General features: G+C 39.4%; 1 protein-coding gene across 3 annotated transcripts in view; it reads left to right on the top strand.

Moving 5' to 3' along the window:
• The window catches only part of TRIO (trio Rho guanine nucleotide exchange factor), a 399978-nt gene that overhangs the window by 348100 nt on the left and 31220 nt on the right, over positions 1-20658 (top strand). For all 3 annotated transcript variants that reach the window (XM_074945021.1, XM_074945022.1, XM_074945023.1), the window contains exons 35-47: positions 482-774; positions 2717-2887; positions 6139-6234; positions 8861-9009; positions 9810-9876; positions 12633-12736; positions 13486-13555; positions 14618-14707; positions 16833-16925; positions 17518-17568; positions 17797-17874; positions 18445-18636; positions 19744-19921. In XM_074945021.1, the coding sequence (XP_074801122.1) occupies positions 482-774; positions 2717-2887; positions 6139-6234; positions 8861-9009; positions 9810-9876; positions 12633-12736; positions 13486-13555; positions 14618-14707; positions 16833-16925; positions 17518-17568; positions 17797-17874; positions 18445-18636; positions 19744-19921 (1632 nt within the window). The remainder of the gene's footprint in view (positions 1-481; positions 775-2716; positions 2888-6138; positions 6235-8860; positions 9010-9809; positions 9877-12632; positions 12737-13485; positions 13556-14617; positions 14708-16832; positions 16926-17517; positions 17569-17796; positions 17875-18444; positions 18637-19743; positions 19922-20658) is intronic.

The following is a 20658-nucleotide window of genomic DNA, read 5'->3' as shown; positions in this document are numbered from 1 at the left end:
CTGATATTCTATGATTCTATGATCACTTCCTGAAAAATGGGTCCTTTTAAGATGTCTCGAGTTGAGCATCCAAAATCACAGCTTATTTGAGAAAACTCTGGCCCTGGTTTGTAGTGGGACTTTTAAGCTTACCTCATAGTCATCAGGTGGCATTAGCCATTGTGAAAGACATTAAACTAGACTTGATAAATCTAGTAATTTGTTCCACTGTGGCTAATGCCACAGTATCAATGTAAATATTTAGTTTGTGCTGCGTTTCTAGTCTTTCTCTCTTAGCAGATCTGTCACATGAAATGTACAATTAGAGTTGCCTCCTACTGTAATGCAAATATAAATGAAGACTCTTTTGGTACATTTTTTCATTTATATTTCATATTTTACCATCAGTTCTTAAAATCTACTTAAGGTTCTTTCTCTTGATTTTAAATTGCTCAGTTGTCAATATTTTCCCTCTAAAATATTGTTCACCTTCTTTCCTCAGACTCTCTTTCAGTCTCCAGTAACGATGCCAGTCCTCCTGCCTCCGTAACATCACTTCAGCCCCATATGATTGGTGCACAGAGCTCCCCAGGCCCCAAACGCCCTGGCAACACCCTGAGGAAATGGCTTACCAGTCCAGTGAGGCGCCTTAGCAGTGGGAAGGCAGATGGGCATGTCAAGAAATTGGCCCATAAGCATAAGAAGAGTAGAGAGGTCCGCAAAAGTGCTGATGCTGGCTCTCAGAAGGACTCTGATGACAGTGCTGCTACGCCACAGGATGAAACCATTGAAGAGGTTAGTGTTCAGGCAACTTTCTTATGGTTTGTAAATGTTGGACATGATTCAAGTGCTTGGGTTTTGGATGCTGGGGGGCACTGCAGGATGGCACAACAGCTTATTTTGCATCTGTTGCTTCTTGTACAAATTTGATTTGGTCAAGTAAAACAGAGTCATCTCATCCAGATCTCTTGTGGGTGTGTTTCAGTTTTACGCAGCCATTAGTCCCATGCATGCCTTGACTGTCATTCTCTGCTCTAGAACAAGCCCTGTATTGGAATACAAGGGTTTATGCAGTTCAATGTTAAGAGTGTTAGCAGAGTCGTGTGGGGAGAGCACTCTAGTTGAAGAACAGAAAAGAGGATGGGGGAAATTACTTTTTAACCTCATCTCCCACCCCACCAACAATCAGAAAAAAATGACTTTTTGACAGATACTGAGTAACATCTGAGCAATGTTCTGATGATAGGCTATTTCATGCTTCCCTTTTCTCCCTTCCCAAAGGACCAGGAGGATGTATAGGGAAGGGTTATTAACCACTTTAAAGCCAACAAATCTTGCGTTCCTGCCTTTAGAAATAATGTGCGTCTCATTAGTGCAGTGTCCTGGGAAATAGCTGACTTCTCGAATCAAAAGGTGGTTCCAATCAGTTACGTAATACCCTCACAAGCTTTCATTAAAGCAAAGGGAATGGGGAGGTTGTATCATGGAGTTCAAGTCACAGATGTTTGTCGAAAGCCTTTTTCTTCCCCGCCATTCATAGTTCTGGTATGAGATTAGGACCCATATCCAGTTGATAAAGATACAAACTGGGCCTGATTATGCTTTCACTTATGTGTGCACAGCTCACATTGAATCTAGCGGCATAACAGAGCATCCAAGGGTTCTACTCACAATGTATTTTAGTTCACCTTTTCTTTGACCTGAATCGGACCATCAGTTCTGATGGTTTTCCTATAGATTATAGGTAATGAAGTCTGATTTCTAACTAAGTGGCCCAGTGTTATTATTTTAGTGGCTTTTTGTCTTATTTTTCTTTTGCTACTGGCATATTTCATTTTCAACTTGGAGCATCGGTGATCCAAGTAAAAGTTGAAAGGGAATGGACTAGAGGCATGGCACCAGGATGGTGTAGGAGCTGTGGGTTTGGGCAAAGTGTTGTTCTCTGCCCTCAGATGCCATAAAGTAAAAAGAGACCCTTCTCCCAAGGCAATCGTCACAATTTTCTCAGAAGTAGCCACACTCCTACGTTCCTGAGTGTGGGGAAGAGTGCCAGTGTCGTATCAATGCCCTGAGGTGGAGAGAAGGCAGTACAAGTCATTCCTCGTTACTGTGAAGGCAATTGCAATATCCTGTAAACTATTTTTGTCACAGACCAAGGATTGAGGTCCTGTTCCTCGTGTAGCTGACTGGATGGTTTCTACCCAGAAAACATTAAAAACAAAGTATGTGGTCTGTGTTCACTGTTTAAAGGCGAACTAGTGATGAAATTTAGGATTTTGTTAAAATATCCCATATTTTAATACTGTTTTGTACTCATGTCGCACCTTTCTGTTTGAGGACATGAGTACTCTACAGATGCCAAGTCTGTAGTTACATATGTTGCACCCATTTTACAGAGGTAAACTGAGCAGAATCAAAGTCACTGATGGAACCCAGCAGTCAACTCCCAAGCCTCGGTTTGTAACTTTTTCTACAGTAAAACTCGGGCTGAAGTTCTGCAAGTCACTTGTACTCAGTGCATCAGCCCAGTTGCCTTACTTGTTGAACAAGTCATAAACTGCATCTCTTTTAAGGTAGTTAGATTTTTGGCAACTGTGTCTATCTCTTGAGATGTTGATCTGTTTAGCTATCCCTAGGCTTGCTGGAGATGAGCCTTCAGAGGTAGTCTGGCATCTGTGAGACAGCTTCCACTAACTCTGCTTTATGCATCTTATGAATGTCTTGATCTTCACTGCAGAGAGGGCGGAATGAGGGGCTGAGCAGCGGCACTCTCTCCAAATCCTCCTCTTCTGGCATGCAGAGCTGTGGAGAGGAAGAAGGTGAAGAAGGAGCAGATGCTGTACCACTCCCCCCTCCAATGGCAATTCAGCAACACAGTCTACTCCAGCCAGACTCCCAGGATGACAAGGTAAAAAGGGAAATAGGGAAGAATCTCACATGCTGAGATAAACTGATAACTTTTAGAGTGTCTTAAAGGGATTTACTGTGGAGAAAATATCTGGGACATATGTAATTATATGAGTACAATTGAGTACACAATTACAGGAACCTTACATCATTGTTTAAAAAAGGACCTTATACCAAAGATAGGGATGAGCAGTTGATCTTTGTGTGCGTAAAGGAGTTTTCTCACACACACACACACACGCACCCCCCTTCTGAGTGGCTTCACATTTTTGTAATACTTCATGCTTATATATGCTTAGTCTTCCCCCTTTCCACTAGTTAAGAGCTGTTGTGGGAGCAGTTAACTTTCTGACTGAAATCTTTTTGTCCTGTAGGTAATTCACAAAACAATTCTGTTTATCCTCAGACCTGGAGTTTTTGTCACAAATATTTTCCGTTTGCACAGGAAGATGGTTTTTCATGTCGACATAAAGTCGCATGTCCATTGTGAGCACACCATAGCTTCCTCAAGTGCTGTAAAGCCTTGGTCCACATTAGTGACTTGCTGCCTGAAACTGTTCAGTTTAACAAGCAAAGCCAAGTTTAAATTGAGAGTGCAAAACTGTATCTGAAACCACTAACTGCTAAGTTTTGGATGGAGATCATCAATCTGCCAAATTAATCGTGTTTTCATATTTTGTTGGTTTAAAAAAAAAATCTCACAACATTCTCAGGTTTTGAGATGTTTTATTTCAATTTTCAAAATGAATCAAATTTTTATGGGGCAGTCACAAAGCCTGAAAATAGAGGATTTTAAAATGGAAACTCTGTTGACTTCTGCAGCATGGATCTCACCTCTAATATCATTTTGTCCCCATTGTTCTATTTAAAATGGTTAAGTGGTGAAATATATGGTATGAGCTCATTGTTAGTGAGTTGTGTTGGCGGTTATTCATCTTTCTTAGTAGACCAGATTCTTTTTCAACAAATTTTCTTTCTCTCCTTCACTCTTGTTGTTTTCTCCTGGGCATCTCAATCATAACTGAAGTAGACACTTTCTGGATTGCAATGGGTTTTTTTCCGTGCACTGCATGCACCAGTTTCCTGCTTTTTTTCTAAATTGGAAACCGTCGCAATATAGGAAATGATGGATGAACATACTGGGAAATACTTCTGAGACCAAAAAAAAAAAAAAGTATTATATTCTTCAAATCTTTTTATTCTTTAAAAAAATTGTTGGGTTTTTTTTTCCTGCTAGTTAGAAAATTGTCTGACCCTTTGTTTGCTAGAGTTGCAATAGCGTTGGTGAGAATCATGTTTACAAACTCTTGCTAGCAAGCTGCTAACATGATTTCCTAACCAGTATATTCAGTAACTGTGATACGAATAACACATACTAACATTGCCCTTATTGCATAGGTCCATCTGCATTACAAATGCAATTATATCAGAGGAAGCCATGTTATAACTTGGTCTCCATTCACTTTGCATTTTCAGTGTAGATTGGATCTTTAGCACAGTGTGGTGTAACGCACCAAAAGATAGGTTTTGCCCTCACTTGCCAGATTATCATCCTGCTTGCAAAAAAAACATGTTTGAACGATGATCTGCCTCATGCATTTTCAACACTGGTGTAAGCAGGACCTTGGAGAAGGATTTACCTTGTTTTAATATGAATCCCGTGGAGGACAGAAACATGCTCCCATAGTGTATCTGTCTGTCTCTAATAGACCGAACCTTGTACCCAAACACTGCCAACTTCATGGTAGTTTGGATTCTGATATACATCCAGATTTAAACTTTGTCTTGGATGCATGTTTAGGACATAGGTTTTGTAAAGTTGTTTTTAGTAGCATTTGGGAGTTGGGATTGTGACATCTGGCAACATCTGCCTCAAAGTCCCATTGCATGTGGGCTTGCTTAGTTTTGGAGGTATATGCGAGCGCCAGGTATGAGGCCATATTGATTTCTCTAATATCACTAAATAACAGGCTCATTTTTTTTCATTAGCATTTCTTGTACAGTACACATGCTTCTGTTTGGAGAATCATTGCACAATTCATTTATTGCATTGAATAGCAGCTTATGAGTTTTTTGCATTTATTTTTGGATAAACAATATTAATGTTCCAATACAGTTGTTATATTGTAAAACTAATTATTTTTGTTTTTTTGTTTTTCTCTTTTTGTAAATTTTGACTGTAGCATTATGTTGATTTGTGTTCTGTCTCTGCTTTGGCTCAATTCCCTTACCTTTCCATTTAAAGCTATTTGTGATTCTCTCGTTTACCCTACCCCATGTTCCTTTCTCAGTGAGGCAAACAAAAGCACACCCATATCTTTGCAGTCCTTGTTTTCAGTAATGGGGTTGAAAACCACAGTCAAGAGCATTCTGTTTAAAATCATAATGAATGTAATTTCTTTGTTTGTCCAACATGTTTGAAACACTTGCAGAACAGTTTAACCTGTGTTGCATGATGTATGTCTGCCCTTTCCTTAATATGAAGTAAGGTTCATAGTGTACCCTGTTCCTCTTTCCAGTTATTTAATGATACGTGTAATCTGCAAACCAGCTGTGTGTTTGCTAATTACGGAGGCTGAATTTAATGGCCCTCTCCCAGAATCCTTTACTGTGAATACCTTTTACCCTCAGTTATAGCTATAAACTGGCATCTTATAGCTTGTGAGGCCAGAGATCTTCTATACTCTGCACTTACCTTTGGGAAAAATGGATGACACGCAGAATGGTGAGCTTGATTTCCCCTATTCAATCTGGGAAATATACCCCAGCTCCTTTTAGAAATGTAAATGTTCTTGGTTTATTTTTTTAATCCTGTTTCAAGGTTTGTGTGTTGTAATTTATTTTTACAGTTGCTTCTTAATTATATACATAGTTGAAAAAATACTTAAATTGTTCACTATCAATCAGGTCAATCCCTGCAATCTGTATGGCTGTCCTGATAGACTTTATAGTAGTTGAAAGTTTCCCAAGGATATTTCCCAGATCTATAATGTGCGAAACAGAATTATGAAGTTACATCCGACTAATTGAAATGGATTAGACCTGTACATGGACAGTTCTCAAGGTGTATCAAGGTTTATTTAAAAATTTTAGATTCCAGTTGCATAAATTATAAGGAAACATTGTATTCTGAAACTAAAGGGAAATCTTTGCTGGGTAGCTTGACCTGAAAAGATACTTGGAAGAGGAATCTTGACAGCCTGTGACAAACGAAAGTAAACATGATATTTTTCCTTTTTTGTCACTGCACAGACATCTTCTCGATTATTGGTACGCCCCACCAGCTCTGAGACACCCAGTGCAGCAGAACTAGTCAGCGCAATTGAGGAACTCGTCAAAAGTAAAATGGTGAGACTGTTTGGAAGATGAACATGATTCAGAAGCTAAGGCAACTCCAAACTGCCCCGCTGTATGAAAAGTTCCAACACACTTCCTTATGAATTCCAACATTTAGCATCATCCATTTTCAAAAGCAGTCTCAACATTTTGTGCATGCAAAGTGGCATGTATTCATGAATGTACGAGCATATATGGAATATACATATATTCAGAGAGAAAAGATTACTAGTCAATGTGAAATATACTTAAATTTATTTGTATTGCAGTAGCATCTGGCAGCACAATCAAGGATTGAAGTTCCACTGTGCAATACCCTGTATATAAACTTACATTTTAGAGTCCCTGCCCCAAGGATTTCACAGTATAAGTCTTGTCAAGGGACAAGTGAATGAAACAAACCAAGCAGAGAGTTAACTGTAAAGCTTCTATTTAAGACGCTCTTTCATTACCTCACACTAGTTTGTTTGCTCAAGTAAAATACTTCAAAAATATGAGAGTTTTATTGCTATTTGAAGAGAAAGTATTTAATACTTTGTTAAAGCATACTCAGAGGTCAGTGTTAAAGTAATGTAGAGCTTGGTTTGCAGCAGAGTACTTTCATCTCATATTTTCAGGTGACACACAGACTATTTCCAAACTCTTCTTTATTTGAATGCCTTTAAGATGCAGAACCAGGCACATTACATTTCCTTTATATATTTTCCTCTTGCTGAGGACAGTCCTGACTTCATTATATATAGTAATTCTTTGTTAGCTTGTGTATGGATTCATAATATCTTTGAGGTTTAGTTTTTACTTACAATCATAGAACACCAGGGTTGGAAGAGACCTCAGGAGGTCATCTAGTCCAACCCCCTGCTCAAAGCAGGACCAGTCCCCAGTTTTTGCCCCAGATCCCAAATGGCCCCCTCAAGGATTGAACTCACAACTCTGGGTTTAGCAGGCCAACGCTCAAACCACTGAGCTATCCCTCCTCCCCAGGAAAGGTAGAGGATGTATTTTTTTAAATGTGACCCTCTGGAAGACTAAATCAGGTTTTAATAAATAAAACTGTCTGTGATGAGCAATGCTTGCTGGGCACCACTAACTGTTTTAATGATTGCTCTGTGTAGTCTCAAGTGGTGATATCATTCTCCCATCAGATTATTCACCAACACAGATCAGTTTTTCTTAGTTTTTGGGCCGTCTGTCTATGAGGTCAAATCCTACTGGGTTTTTATTGATTTCAAAGTCTTGAATAGTGCATCTGACTCAGGAGGGTGTGGCTCAGCTGCATCTTACTGTAATGCTGCAGGAAAACATGATCAATAGCTGCAGCAAGACCTGACCCTGTGGGCTGGAGTTAAACTGGCTTAATAAATACTTTCTAGAACACTCCTTCACACAATCTCTTCAACACCCCTTCTTTTCCAAAACCGTATAAAATTCTGCTTGCTGTCTAGCTTCCAAGGGCAATGGAACTGCACCCTCTTTCAACACAGAATTTTGCCCCTGGTTTTGAGAGTTCATTTTGAAGAGTATAAATGACAGTTACTATTGTACGTAGTGCAGGTGTGGAGAAAAGACTGTTTTATGAAACCAAAGGATTAAAGGTGACCTGCAAATTTTTTTAAAAATTGGTCTTGTGCAATTTTTTTTTGTCTGCTTTGAAACATATAGAAGACCTTAAAGGTTGACGGGAGGGGTTATTCTTACCCTGTGTGGGGAAGGGGGATTGTAGGGGTCTCAATATGTATTTCTAGCTCTTATATTTTATTGAAGGGGAGGGATTTTGTTCTATATTTAACAACTTCTTCCTTTCTCCAAAATGTAGCCATTGACTAAAGCAATCAAAAACTGCTATAAACAGTCGGTCTCAAAATTCCTTCCCTCTTAGTTTACATTCTGTTATCTCGGGTGATGTCATAATTTCCACAAGTTGGTAGGTCATCAGTCTTCCAGATTGGACAATTTTTTAATGTAGTGAGAATTTTGTTAGCATCTAGAGCCATAACCTGGGTTTAGGCCCGTAGCACTAGATGCTGTACAAATAGCAGGGGTGAAAGTAATATTAATCTCTTAATAGCTGGTACCAGCCTACGTTCACCTCTGACAAACAGAGTAAAACAGAGTTCCTGCCCTGAAAAGCTTAGCGTGTGTTTAAAAAAAGGAAAGAAAGAAAACAAACAAGCTGAAGAAAAATTATTCCTGGACTTCTACTTATATCTTACAAAGAAGAAGAGGGAGAGGTCATCTCTTCAGAGGGGGCGGGTTGGGTTGTTGGTTTTTGTGAGTCCCCTTTAATTTTTTCTGCCCTTGTCATTTAAATGCAATGGTGAGGATTTAAATTGTTCTAACTTCGTTATAGTAATCGCTGTTAAAAATTCAGCATTTACCAACAGTTACCACAGATTTTCCCTGTAGGTAGAATAAAAGTGTGGTAACAGTGTGACAAATTTTGACTTTTTAATGGCAACCCTAGAGTGTCATCTTATTTTTTTTGGACTCACTAAGGTAATGTAAATATTTGAGTACAAAAAAGAGGTTCCATATTTTTTAACAACTGTAAATGTGTATTCATTTTGTACATTTAAAGACAGCATGAATAGAAGGCAAGATGAATAAATATTGCAACAATTTATGAATACACTCTTAGGCACTGGAAGATCGTCCAAGTTCACTGTTGGTAGATCAAGGTGACAGCAGCAGTCCATCTTTCAACCCTTCGGACAACTCCCTTCTCTCTTCCTCGTCACCCATAGATGAGATGGAAGAAAGGAAATCCAGCTCTTTAAAAAGACGACAGTAAGACTGGCTTACAAATTTATATTTCCCCTCTGTTCTCAATCAGGTAACATTTATAAAGTCCTTTGCATCCTTTCAAAACAGTCTATTTTAATTTAACAGAAGAAGTAGTTCTTTTTCCCTTCCAGCTTGCATGTTAGGCATCAAATGTATGATTTGGTTCTTCCTTGAAAACCAGCTGTTGTTCAAAGAGAATTCTCAGGCATATTATTTCCACTACTAAGTTCACCCAAAAGTCCTGTCAAACATGTCAGTCTCAGCCTTCATGGAAGAGGATGCTGGCTTTTAACTATTCTCAAGGGTATTTTTAGGTTCCAAAAACCATAAATCGTTGCTTTTTCCTGAAACCGTCTTTCTCTACCTTGAACTCAAATGATAGTTGGGAAGATCCAGAAATATTCGTTGACATTTCAGCTGGTATTGAAGATTAACCGTATGTATGTCGGTGTTAAAATAATAAGGACATTTTCAGTTTGTTTGCTTATGAATCTCTTGCTGTTTCTTGTGAGTCAAAAATTGGAATTCTTTTTAATTAATGTTTTAATTGTCCTGACCCATGCAGCAAAAGTCCTGGCTGCTGCAGCTCTAGTTTAGTAAACACAAGAAGTAAGAATGCCCTGAAGACAGTGAAGCATCCAGATTCGGAAAGTCAGATGTAAACTCTACCTTACTAAATGTGCATAACTGCAAACTTGTAAAATGTTGTATGCCCATTCTTAATCCTCTTTAAGAATTTTTATCCACATCAGTACATTTTTCTCCCTGAATGTGTTTTTCCCACCTTTTCCCCCTCCTTGTAGCTATGTCTTACAGGAATTAGTGGAGACGGAGCGAGATTACGTCCGAGATCTGGGTTATGTAGTTGAGGTATGTTAGTTCAACCTTTCTACATTTCTTTTATTAATCCCATTGCCGGTCATCTATGTGGCTCGCACACTGTTCTGTTAGAAGAAAAAGAACGAGTCGACTTTAGGTGTGGGTTTTTCTATAGAAATTTAAGAAAAAACAGGATTTGATATAGAATTCCGTGTCTCTCCTTCACACTACTTCATACATCCTTCTTTTCCCCCTTATAAGAAGATTAGTTCTTCGTCATTCATGTTTCAATTAGTGACACCTAATAACATCTGAAACAATAGGCACAGTTTAATTAGTTGAGGCAGTGTGGTCTAGTGGATAGACCACTGGACTGAGACTCAGGAGACTTGGCTTCTACACCTGGCTCTGCTACTTCTCTACTGGGTGACATTAGGCAAGTCTCTTTACCTCTTTGTGTCTGTTTCCCATCTGCAGAATGCCGATTATGATACTGACCTGCTTTGTAAATTGCTTAGATCTGCTGATTTCCTCATTTAGCTATTTCCAAGTATGTTCCAGAAAACTATCTTTTCCCCAAGTTTAGACATATTCCTGAGAGGAGCTGATTAACAGGTCTGTTAACTAGATTAAAGGCCAACTCCTAGGTGAGGCAGCAGCCCAGCCCAGAGTATTGAATAAATATCACATACTGCAGGCCTTAAATGTACTAAACAAACAGTTATACAGGCTTAGTATTTATTCAGTGTGTGGGATCAAAGTATTACTTTATGTGCATGCTATGCTTAAAGGTCAATGCTAATGTACAAGATCTTAAGTATTCCAAGTTTAGTGGTTGACAAATACTCTTTTTACTGTGCTTAAATGGGAACTAGTAAGAAGGAAACTCTATTACAAGTTAAGGTTCCAGGTTTTTTAAAAATTCTTCTTACTGTGGATTTATTACAGACATTGAAGAGAGACAATTTGTCAAATTCTTATTGGGGTACCATCCAGATAATCCTGTATTTATTTCATTTTATGCATCTTTATGCTTTGAAAGATGCTTTGTGAAAGATTGTCATAGGATAAGAGGGAAGATCATTTCATGGATTAAGAACTGGTTAAAAGACGGGGAACAAAGGGTAGGAATAAATGGTAAATTCCCAGAATGGAGAGGGGTAACTAGTGGTGTTCCCCAAGGGTCAGTCCTAGGACCAATCCTATTCAACTTATTCATAAATGTTCTGGAGAAAGGGGTAAACAGTGAGGTGGCAAAGTTTGCAGATGATACTGAACCGCTCAAGATAGTTAAGACCAAAGCAGACTGTGAAGAACTTCAAAAAGATCTCACAAAACTAAGTGACTGGGCAACAAAATGGCAAATGAAATTTAATGTGGATAAATGTAAAGTAATGCACACTGGAAAAAATAACCCCAACTATACATACAATACGATGGGGGCTAATTTAGCTAAAACTAATCAGGAAAGAGATCTTGGAGTCATCATGGATAGTTCTCTGAAGACATCCACTCAGTGTGCAGCGGCAGTCAAAAAAGCAAACGGGATGTTAGGAATCATTTAAAAAGGGATAAAGAATAAGATGGAGAATATCTTATTGCCCTTATATAAATCCATGGTACGCCCACATCTTGAATACTGTGTACAGATGTGGTCTCCTCATCTCAAAAAATGATATACTGGCATTAAAAACGGTTCAGAGAAGGGCAACTAAAATGATTAGGGGTTTGGAATGGGTCCCATATGAGAAGAGATTAAAGAGGCTAGGACTTTTCAGCTTGGAAAATAGGAGACTAAGGAGGGATATGATAGGTATATAAAATCATGAGTGGTGTGGAGAAAGTGAATAAGGAAAAGTTATTTACTTGTTCCCATAATATAAGAACTAGGGGCCACCAAATTAAATTGATGGGCAGCAGGTTTAAAACAAATAAAAGGAAGTTCTTCTTCACACAGCCCACAGTCAGCCTGTGGAACTCCTTGCCTGAGGAGGTTGTGAAGGCTAGGACTATAAGAGGGTTTAAAAGAGAACTAGATAAATTCATGGAGGTTAAGTCCATCAATGGCTATTAGCCAGGACAGGTAAGGAATGGTGTTTGTCAGAGGGTGGAGATGGATGGCAGGAGAGAGATCACTTGATCATTACCTGTTAGGTTCACTCCCTCTGGGGCACCTGGCATTGGCCACTGTCAGTAGACAGGATACTGGGCTGGATGGACCTTTGGTCTGACCCAGTATGGCCATTCTTATGTTCTGAAGATAATGTAAAAAAAATTACAATAAAATAGGTGGAGAAATTGATCCCTTTTCAATAATTGTACACAGTCATAGGGCTGGGAAGCTATGAGGCCAAAAAAAAAAGAAGCCTTAGTGTTTCAGATGGGACATCATAAAGTCATTTGGGACCACAATGTGGTCTCTGTAAACAGAAGGCTTACCAAGAAAAAATGTGAAAAGAAATGTTTTTTAGAACTGGGAAATGTGAAACTTTCCAGTCTGATTACATTTTGATTTCATGTACTTGTGGGAAGTGAAAATAAACTGAAAAATTAAATTAAAAGTACTGGCTAAATTTAAACAAAGTTGAGACAAATCTTATTTCAATAAAATCGTTAATTTAACAGCTAAATACACTGCTACATGTAATATTGGATTCTTACATCCTATCGATTTAGTGGCTTAAATAGGAGCTTGCAGTTTAAAAATTCTTAAGCTCCTTAAAGCGAGAGACAGAAAAAGAAAGAGAGAAAGAAACCCACCGTTTAAACCTGGACATTTCACAAAGAATTGTCCTGGATTGTTTCAGGGTTACATGGCACTTATGAAAGAAGATGGTGTACCTGATGACATGAAGGGGAAAGACAAGATTGTATTCGGCAACATTCACCAGATTTATGACTGGCACAGAGAGTATGTATGTTTTTTATTTAATAATTATCTGTTACTGGTAGAAAATAATTTTATAACATACTGAATGCACACAGGGCAAAAACCTTTGGCAATAAAAGTGTTTCAAAGATTATAAAAGCAAGTAACAAGAAATTAAGAGCAGCTGGTCCTACACTTTTACAGTTAAAATTAATTTCTAAGTTGAGATGATTCCTATAATTATTTGTATGGAGACTATTCAAAATAAATATGTAAACACATCAAGCATTTGGACTGATCTGTCTTGTATAGATAACGTTTAATGTGACTATTTAGTTGATCCTATTAAGAAAGCATTAAGGAAAAGAAAAAATCCTGTGTCTTACGCAGTAACATGCGCGGTACTTACCTATTCTTCTGACAGTGAGAGGCTATGCTGCGAATGGATCAAAAACAGTTTTTGTTCTCAAATTTCAGTGGTAGTGTAGTTATGAGCACATCAAGGAATCAGAATGAGTAGAAGAGAAATTTGAATCCCCATGGCAAACACAAGGATTGCAATGATGAGTCACTATGTTGCTTCCTTTTGTTCTTTACTTTAAAATGCTGCTTGCTTTGAAGCCCTGCAATATATTCTTTATATAGGCTTCAGTTGCAGATAGGACACTCACTAATCAAGGATCCCAGCAGTGAAGAGAGTGTGGATACAAAGAATGCAACCACCACTTTCTTTTAACATTACCTGTTGCCAGATAATGTGGTACAAGCTAAATGATTTCTTCTTTGTTCAGCTTCTTTTTAGGAGAATTGGAGAAGTGCCTTGAAGATCCAGAAAAACTGGGATCCCTCTTTGTTAAGCATGTAAGTACAAACATCCTCTTTCAGGCAGGTAGTGCCAATTGCTGGTATTACTAGTGACTGATCTTATTATATAAAGGATTTATCTGTGGAGCAGCACAGGTAAAAAGTCAGTAGAATAAAAATAACACAGGGTAAGAGGCAGAGACACAGAATTAGGTGAACAGGGAGTCTAATTTTTGTTTGCAATGCCTTGTGAAGAAAATTGTTAACATGGTACGTGTCTCTCAACTCAATCTCAGCTCCTCTTTTAGGAGGCTGTAGTTTCATATGACCAGATGAAAAAAATATCCTCTCAAATCCTAATGCAATACTTACAGAGTAATAAAAACTCTAGATGGAAAAGATCTGTTTGGCACTGGAAGAACTGAGTGACCTATGCAGGATTGGTTTTCTAGCTCTCTATCCAGTCTAACATCAAACGTCTCCTTTTACCACTTACCTTGGAAGACAAAGGTACAAGTTTAAGAGCCAGGAATTTTAATTCTGAAGCTTTCCTCTGCAGCATTAGACAGGTCACTCACTGTTTTTTCCTTCCCGCCTAGCTGTAAAATGGAAATTAAAATAGTGCACTATGCTTGGATACCACGGTAATCAGCACCTTAGAAGTCATTATGATAAATAATATCTCAATGCTAATTTTGTGAAATACTTTGAAATTCAAAATATTATATACAACCCAGTTGTCTGTTTTTCCATTATTTTATCATTCTCGGTGTCCCAATGTCAGGTGTGTTTGTGTAGTACCATGGTCAGATCTATAACTTCTGCATGTACAGTTACATTTTTGGGTCAGAGGTATCCAGTTTTCAAGTAATTGTAACTCTTAGACAGATACTTCAAACTATTTGAGGGTTTTTCTTTTCTGGCTGATTTGTTATGTTTGAAGTATACCTGCTTATTTGCTCTTGATACAGAATTTATTCTACCAGAAGGCAGAATGAGCCTTTTAACATAGAAGTATACATTTAGATATATGTGCTTTTTTATTATACTCCATTTCAGCCTGTCACTTTTTTTCTGACTGTAGTACATTATCTTTGTGTCTCTGTTTATTCTTCCTAGGAGAGAAGGTTGCACATGTACATAGTTTACTGCCAAAACAAACCAAAGTCTGAGCACATTGTCTCAGAGTACATTGATACATTTTTTGAGGTAAGTCTCAGAGAGTAACATAGATTTTCAGGGTGGAAGTTGGGTTTTATTCCAAATTATGAGCGTTCTTCTTTGCTCTTGAATTTTGTTGCTCTTTAAGAGATAGATTAGCACCACCACCTTCAGAAGGGGGCTGCTGGTATTCAAATTTGAGATAAATTCAGTGATACGAAATGAACGAGCTTCACTCTTGGTAGGCCAAGGGAGGTGTTGTTAATGTATTGTACTTATTATTAAACAGTAATGCAGACAGAGAGATGGATTACAATATGGATGCAAATGGCAATATTTGATTTCGCTATACAGTACTTTTGAGACTCATCAGAAACTCAGATGCTGTAGACAAAACATGAGGTGTTCAGACAAAACCTTTAGCTTAATGTCTTGCCTCACAAGTTTGTCATAATATTCTATGTTCAGATCTCCTGCCAGTTCTGCAGATCAGCCCTGCCTTAAATAAAGGCAGAAAAGTTGACAGTAGCAAAAATAAGTAAACTAAAAAGCAGATATTATGAACTATGAAGGTAATTTCTGTTCATTTCATAATTAGGGATAAAACCTACTTGAGACACTGATTCTGTACTCGTGATTCTGACAAAAACACTGTTGGAGTCTGTGGGAATGTTTTATGAATAAACTAAGAATAAAATCCATTCCACCCCACAGGAGTATTTGAGCTCTAGCTGGGTGGAATGAGCTGTTGAGGAAGTAAAATCCGCCTTTGATTGCCAGGCTGTGGGAGGAGTTTGAGGTTGCTGGTCCCCTTGAGGGCTACTGGTCCCTTTTGAGGGTTGCTATTCCAGACAGTGGGTTGGAATAGCAGTTACAGTAATTGCACAGATATTGATGACACTGGATCTGTGGAGAGGTGGTTTTGAAGCCTCATCCCTCGTTTATTCCTTTGTGGCCACCAACACGGAATTATGTGGCCTGGGATAGAAATCCTTTCTGCAGCACATAGGACAGGGGTGGGCAAACTTTTTGGCCCAAGGGCCATATCGGGGAATAGAAATTGTATGATGGGCCATGAATGCTCACAAAATTGGGATTGGGGTGTTGGTTCTGGGGTGGGGTTGGGGATGAGGAGTTTGGGGTGTAGGAGGGTGCACTGGGCTGGGATCGAAGGGTTCGGAGAGCGGAAGGAGGATCAGAGCTGGGGCAGGGGTGCGGGAAGGGGTGCAGGTTCCGGCTGGGAGTGCGGGCTCTGGGGTGGGGGTGGGGATGAGAGGTTTGGGGTGCAGGAGGGTGCTCTGGGCTGGGATCGAAGGGTTTGGAGAGCGGGAGGAGAATCAGGGCTGGGGCATGGGGAGAGGCTCAGGTGGTGCAGGCTCTGAGTGGCGCTTACCTCAAGCGGTTCCCGGAAGCAGTGGCATGTCCCTTCTCCAGCTCCTATGTGGAGGCGCAGGCAAGCAGCTCTGCACGCTGCCCAATCCACAGGCACCACCCCTGCAGCTCACATTAGATTGCATAGGAGCCTGAGTGGGGCCATGCTGCAGCTTCCGGGAGCCACATGCTGCGGCCCCCGACCCAGCGCCCCGGCTGTTGTGGGTCTGAGCTGCATGGTGCGACCCTGACCCAGCACCCCCGCCAGAGCGGGGCCGAGCTGCGTGGTGCAGTTCGCCGGCCGGATCCAGCCCACAGGCTGTAGTTTGCCTACCTGTGACATAGGAGGCGCAAAGGAACTTGTGTGAATGCTCTGCCAGCAGCTTCCTTCCCACACTGTCACAGCCTCCCTGCCCATAGCATCATACTGGCTCTCCCCATGAGATCATCTTAAGGTCTCAGTCCTGCAAATACTTGAAGCATGTGAGCATTACCATTGAATTCATGTGCATAAGCTTTTGCAGGTTTGGATCCAAAGTAAGGACTGAAGAACTGGGCCCCAGGGTTATAAGAAAAGCTTTGAAAAGGCAGAATTTGGAATACTTTGGGAATAAAGATGATACAAATAAAACAGGAATGGCTTTTAAGGTTATCACAAGAAAATGAGAATTTGGAGCACAACTTCAAGATTAAATTTATTTCTGCTCTTCTGCCTTAGCTCCATGACAGTAAAAGTACTGGTCTATATCGAAGTAAAACCAGTAAAATTTAAAGCTAACGCTCTTCATTTTACAACCTTTAGGACTTGAAGCAGCGCCTGGGCCACAGACTTCAGCTCACAGACTTGCTAATAAAACCAGTGCAGAGAATTATGAAATACCAATTGTTACTCAAGGTGAGGTGATGCTGGGTACCCTTTCAGTGTAACCACCTTTACTAAAGAAGAACTGAAAAATCGTATTACTCTTGGCTTTGTTTTTTGGGTAGTAGAATTGAAAATGGTGAAGGGGCCTCTTTGTACTCGACATAAGCCAGAATTTTTAATACTGTATTTCAGTTTGTTTCCTAACTTGGGTTCACATTGTTCTCTGAATCCCAGTAAACAGGTTGGACCAAATTCTGATACTGTTTAAACCAGTGTAAATCCATATTAACTCTTCAGTATAGTGGAAGGGCTTAGGGTTTGCACCCATGTAACTGAAGGCAAAATTTGTTTGATTTTCCTCTGATTTTTTTCTTTAATTAATTTTATAATCCCTTTAACACTTTTTGTCTGAGTGTTTGGCAAGACGTATTTTTGACCCTTTCTGCCAAGGGGGATTGATGACTCAGTAAATGTTCTTAGCACTAAAAACCTACCTAATTCATGTCAGAAAGAGTCTTTGACTGTTTGTATTATTTTCTTAAGAGCATCTTTTGGAATGTGTAATTCTCACACAAATAGGAGCCAGTTTGGACTTGAGATAATTTTACCTTTTCCCTTACAGGACTTCCTCAAATACTCTAAAAAAGCTAACCTTGACACAACAGAACTAGAGGTACTTTTGGCATTTTCTTTATTGACTTGAATACTTGTGCTCCACACTTCTTTTACTTCCAGTGCAGTGCTTGTGAACAAGTCGAGTTATATGAAACTACTGTTCTGTTTCAGCTCTAATTGTCCTGCTGATTAAATACACTGAACTATATTGTAAAGCCCCTGCCATCACACGCACAATCCTCCACTAGAGAGTTAAATTTTTATTTTCTCTCCTTGGCTATAACAGAGAGCTGTAGAGGTCATGTGCATAGTACCGAAACGGTGCAACGACATGATGAATGTTGGCCGCCTGCAAGGATTTGATGTAAGTTGGTTTTCTTTCTTAAAATGGTGCATACATTTCTGTTCTCCTTATGACATCATTTCCAGATGAATTTATATTGTATCTGGGATGGCTATGCATTTCTCACTATCTGTGACACAAAGTTTTGCTCCTAATTATTTGTGTTAATGCAAAATGGGAAAGAAGAATCTTAATGCGAGCCCTGCCCAAGAGCAGGCCAGCCTGGTACCTCGTTTGATCAACCTCAAAAACATGACCTGTCTTGTGTCTCTCATTGCTTGACTCTTATATGAGTAAAATTGACCCTCAGGAACTACCAGTGTGGGAAATGTTTTCATTATGACGTCATCATTTTGAAATATCTTCTTGCAAGAAGTTAGACAATTGCATAGAAATGATTTAAAAGGGATTTTGAGTGAGTGAGTGCCTCTCTCTCTCTCTCTCTCTCTCTCTCTCATGTATCAATCAGTGAACATATATAAAAACTACTCTGAACACTAAAAAAACCTTGTAATGAGGTTTTATTTCTTGGAGAGGTTCAGAAAAATAACTGATGGATTAAATGAATTTGTTTCTGCTTCTGTTTTTTAGGGTAAAATTGTAGCCCAGGGTAAACTCCTGCTGCAGGACACATTCCTGGTCACAGACCAGGACGCGGGACTTCTGCCACGTTGCAAAGAAAGGCGGGTCTTCCTGTTTGAGCAGATTGTCATATTCAGTGAGCCACTAGATAAAAAGAAAGGTTTCTCCATGCCGGGATTCTTGTTTAAAAACAGTATCAAGGTAACTGTTGTCTGTGAGCATAATAGGGTTTGTACAGTGGGGTACCAAGGTAATCATTTTCTGGTAATGGCCTACCAACTCAGGAACCTATGTCTTTACCAGTAAACGTAGAAGAATGGTAGCATTTAGCTCACTACTAAAAACACATGCAAACAATTCTGTGCTCAGCTGTGCCAACACATTAAGCTCATTCCGTGCTGGCTTTCTGACCTCTTCTGCCTTAAATACAGTAATATAAATGTCCTCATTGTAACTTAGATATGCCCTACACTAAGGGGCTGTGTCTCAACTCTGTGTTCACATCTTATCACAGATAATTGCAATACCTGCCCTTACAGTAACATGTCTATATCTTAAAGCTTGAAGGCAGTAACTTGAAAGTATTATTCCCCAAGAAGTCTCAGCCCAAACCAAATGCAAATACTTGCCAACAGTACCGAAATCTTGACTAGAACATCTGTCAGATCACATGACTCGAGTTCCACAGGCTAATCCCTTAAACATTTTAGCCCTGCCCTTAAGCAGTAGTGTGCTGCACAGTTATGTTGGATATTCCCAGAAGTAATCTGACTGTGGGCTTCTGAGCAATAGGGTAAATTGGTATGTGCATGGATTGATCGGAATGACTATACTGAGCTCTGGATGCAAGCTATGCTTCATAGTCCTGCTCTGCCTTGGCAGCTTGTACTTGTTTGGAAATAGTTGCTTTCTTATAGTGAAATCTTTATAGACTACAGATTAAAGTACAAAACTACTGTAGTATTTTAAATAAAAGGAAGGAGTGAGCAGAGGACTCTACCAAGGGGAATTTCACTGTGCTACCCTGGAATGGATCACATTTGACTTCTTTCTGACCTTGAGTCATAGTTTCTGAAATGCAAGATGCTATTAATGACTGAGTGAAATCTTAAGTGATGTGACAAGGATGACGAGTATCCATCATGAATCCTTAGTTTCATTTAATAATTTATTTTACGGTAATCCTGACTACATTAAATAATCATTATCTTAAATGTTTTGAAGACTTTAGAAGCTCAGAGCTCCTGCCTAGGGCTGTTGGTGGTGTCTTTGCAGTACAATAGATACAATAAATTCTCTTTCATTAAGGTGAGTTGTCTTTGCCTGGAGGAAAACGTGGACAGTGATCCATGTAAATTTGCACTAACATCAAGAACAGGGGACGTCATGGAGACCTTTGTTTTGCATTCTACCAGTCCAGGCGTACGCCAATTGTGGATCCATGAAATCAACCAAATTCTGGAAAACCAGCGTAATTTTTTGAATGGTAAATCATTTGTTGTAATCTTTCTGCCCCAAGCGCTGTACTGGATGCCCCAACTACTTGCTCTCCTTCATATTTTATCTGACCTAGTTCAAGTAATACTCCAAAAGATTTCTTTCTTCTGGGGTGGCAGGCCTTTCAGCTGGGGGGAAACATGCTCCTTTGTTTTCACTTCCCAACAAATGTTTGAACTTGTGTAGTGGCCTGTAACTGACTATTTCAAAGTGCTTTATAGGAAAGAATTAAAATTGACAACGTCCCTCTGATATGAGGAAATAACGTATCCGCTTTAAACAAACGGGAGTTTTTGGAGGGCTAAACCAAAGTGACAGCCTAACATTACAGTATAAATGTATTTCACTTGCATTACTTCATAGTTTGTTCAACATCATTTAGTACTATAACATTTAGTGTCACTAGGAGAAAGCTAGGAAAAGCTAGGAATTGCCACAGATCTCAAAAGGGTCTTTTCACTGACCTTCACACTCATGTTTCTACTTTTGAATCACTCATTCTTCCTCAGCATAGATTTTTTTTTTTCCATTGTGAAAGAGCTGGTTTAAAAATCATGTAAAAAGACCTGTTGGAAACAGGATGTGGTGGTTAGAGCATAGGACCGGGAGCTGGGAGTTGTGGCAGGTATTTACAGCTCAGCCATTGACTTATGACGTAGGAGAAATGGCTTAACCTCTGCCGCAGCTTCCCCATCTGTTTTGGGAATATAATCTTACCCACCAATC

The sequence above is a fragment of the Natator depressus genome, chromosome 2, assembly GCF_965152275.1.
Source record: "Natator depressus isolate rNatDep1 chromosome 2, rNatDep2.hap1, whole genome shotgun sequence".
Taxonomy (NCBI): domain Eukaryota; kingdom Metazoa; phylum Chordata; order Testudines; family Cheloniidae; genus Natator; species Natator depressus.
This window is presented reverse-complemented; position numbering and strand designations above follow the sequence as displayed.